This window comes from Notolepis coatsorum (genome assembly GCF_963971535.1).
Source record: "Notolepis coatsorum genome assembly, chromosome: 8".
In the NCBI taxonomy this organism is placed as follows: domain Eukaryota; kingdom Metazoa; phylum Chordata; class Actinopteri; order Aulopiformes; family Paralepididae; genus Notolepis; species Notolepis coatsorum.
The window spans coordinates 74614759-74617335 of NC_140172.1; the positions used below are offsets into that span (position 1 = coordinate 74614759).

At 55.1% G+C, this 2577-nt stretch overlaps 1 protein-coding gene across 1 annotated transcript; it reads left to right on the plus strand.

Annotated features, from left to right (window-relative positions):
- Positions 1-944: 944 nt before the first annotated feature.
- Positions 945-2270, plus strand: LOC311232786 (gap junction alpha-8 protein-like; the record flags this gene model as incomplete). Its single annotated transcript, XM_084319585.1, has 1 exon — positions 945-2270. Exon 1 carries the CDS (start codon positions 960-962, stop codon positions 2268-2270), a length of 1311 nt encoding a protein of 436 aa, XP_084175711.1. The 5' UTR covers positions 945-959.
- Positions 2271-2577: the final 307 nt, after the last annotated feature.

Below are 2577 nucleotides of genomic sequence, written 5' to 3' on the forward strand. Positions count from 1 at the left end.
GCCTGGCTGTGTTGCAGGGGGCAGAGAGCAGTGTGGGAGCCCCAGGCCCTCCGCTCCCATACATCCCTGCTCTGGGTCTGTTGATCCTATTGTCTACTGCGTCACCGCGCGTCGCCCGGCAAATAAAGGCCGTCTGGCTCCAAGCTTAAATATTGCAGCAAACTAAAAACCAACCATCAGAGCCGATTCATTCACATCTGCTCAGTGGGGCGACAAGGACAGGGCTTTAGGTGGGAGAGAGGACAGAAAAAAGTTCACTTTTCCCCACCGGGTGCCAAGAGAACAGGACAGGACTCAACTTCGACCGGAGCCGGAGCTGTGGAGCTGTGGCAAGTTGCCCATTTGATAACATTAATATCATACCATACGCAGACCACACCACTTTGTGTTACTTGTTTTGATATTGATGAATGCTTATTTTTAAATGTAATTTTATAAAAATAATCCGAGGGAGTTTTTTCTTGTAGCATTCGGTGGCTTAGTGAAACAGTACTTTAGAGGACTATAGCGAAAGCCTTTTTTTGGAGGGGGGGGGGGGTATGTGCTTGTGTTAACGTTCAACGTTTATCGTCGTTAGAAAGTGATAACGTGTACGGGAAATCAACGCTGGGGCCTCGTTTTTGAAGCTGATTTGCTGGCGTTTGAGCAGAGTATTTTGAGTATGTCCTCTCATCCACATGTTGGAGATAGACTTCAACGGCTGGCTTTTAACTAGTTCATTTTGGAAGTTTCAAATGCAACAGGTTTCCAGTGGAAATGAGCAGAATGACATGTGGGGTAGAATGAACACATGGCGGAGGGTAGAATTTAGATGAGTTGCAGTTTTCTACTTTCCTTACTTTTTTCTCTCTCTCTATTCCCCTCCCCCACCTCCCCCTCTCCCCCGCCCTCCCTATCCCTCTCCACCCTCCCTGTCCCTCCCTACCCCACCCTTCATTCCGCAGTGCTACGGACCGATCATGGGTGACTGGAGCTTTCTGGGTAACATTTTAGAGGAAGTGAATGAGCACTCTACCGTGATCGGCCGGGTGTGGCTCACGGTGCTCTTCATCTTCCGCATCCTCATCCTGGGCACGGCGGCGGAGTTCGTCTGGGGCGACGAGCAGTCCGACTATGTCTGCAACACGCAGCAGCCCGGGTGTGAGAACGTCTGCTACGACGAGGCCTTCCCCATCTCACACATCCGCCTGTGGGTGCTGCAGATCATCTTCGTCTCCACTCCGTCGCTGGTGTACGTGGGCCATGCCGTGCACCACGTCCACATGGAGGAGAAACGTAAGGAGCGCGAGGAGGCTGAGCTCAGCCGGCAGCAGGAGCTGAGCGAGGAGCGTCTGCCGCTGGCTCCCGACCAGGGGAGCGTGCGCACCACCAAGGAGACGAGCACCAAGGGCAGCAAGAAGTTCCGTCTGGAGGGCACCCTGCTGAGGACCTACATCTGCCACATCATTTTCAAGACGCTGTTCGAGGTGGGCTTCGTGGTGGGACAGTACTTCCTGTACGGCTTCCGCATCCTGCCGCTGTACAAGTGCAGCCGCTGGCCATGCCCCAACACGGTGGACTGCTTTGTGTCGCGCCCCACGGAAAAGACTGTGTTCATCATCTTCATGCTGGCCGTGGCCTGCGTCTCACTCTTCCTCAACTTTGTGGAGATCAGTCACCTGGGTCTGAAGAAGATCCGCTTTGTGTTCCGTAAGCCGGCGCCGTCCCCGGTCCAAGGCGAGGGCTCGGCCCCGCTGCCCCCCCAAGGGAAGAGCCTGCCCCCGCTGGCCCTGCCCTCCCTCCAGAGGGCCAAAGGTTACAGGCTGCTGGAGGAGGAGAAGGCGCCCCCCGTGACTCACCTCTACCCCCTCGCCGAGGTGGGCATGGAGGCCGGCAGAATGGCCCCGCCCTTCCAGGGGCTGGAGGAGAAGCCAGAGGAGGTGCTCCCCATGGAGGACATTTCCAAGGTGTACGACGAGACTCTGCCCTCCTACGCCCAGACCACGGAGACAGCGTCGGTGACACTACACGAGGAGGAGGAGGAGGAAGAGGAAGAGCAGCACGTGGTGGTGGTGCAACAGCTGCAGCAGCCGCCACCCGTGGAGGAGGAAGCAGAGATGCTGGAGGAGGCGGTGGAGGAGGATGCGGAGGTAGAGGAGGTGGTGAACGGGGAGGGGGGACCCCCAGCCGAGGCAGGGATGGAGGCGGCAGATACGATAGAAGACACAAGACCGCTGAGCCGGTTGAGCAAGGCGAGCAGCAGGGCCAGGTCAGACGATCTCACCGTATGAACCTGTGAGAGGAGCACATGAGCACACCTACTACTGCACACACACACACACACACACACACACACACACACACACACACACACACACACACACTCCAATGTCAAACGTAAAGAGAGAGCGCACACACACCACACCTAACTCAAGACAACACACACTCTGGAAGCAGCAGGTCAAAAAGAACAAGGGAAACAAACATAAAAACAGGGATATATTGAAATATAAGTTTCTTATTACTATCAAGACATGGGTAACAATTCAACGAGGCAGAGGGAAAAAAAGATCTATGCGTGTTTGTGAGATAAGTGAA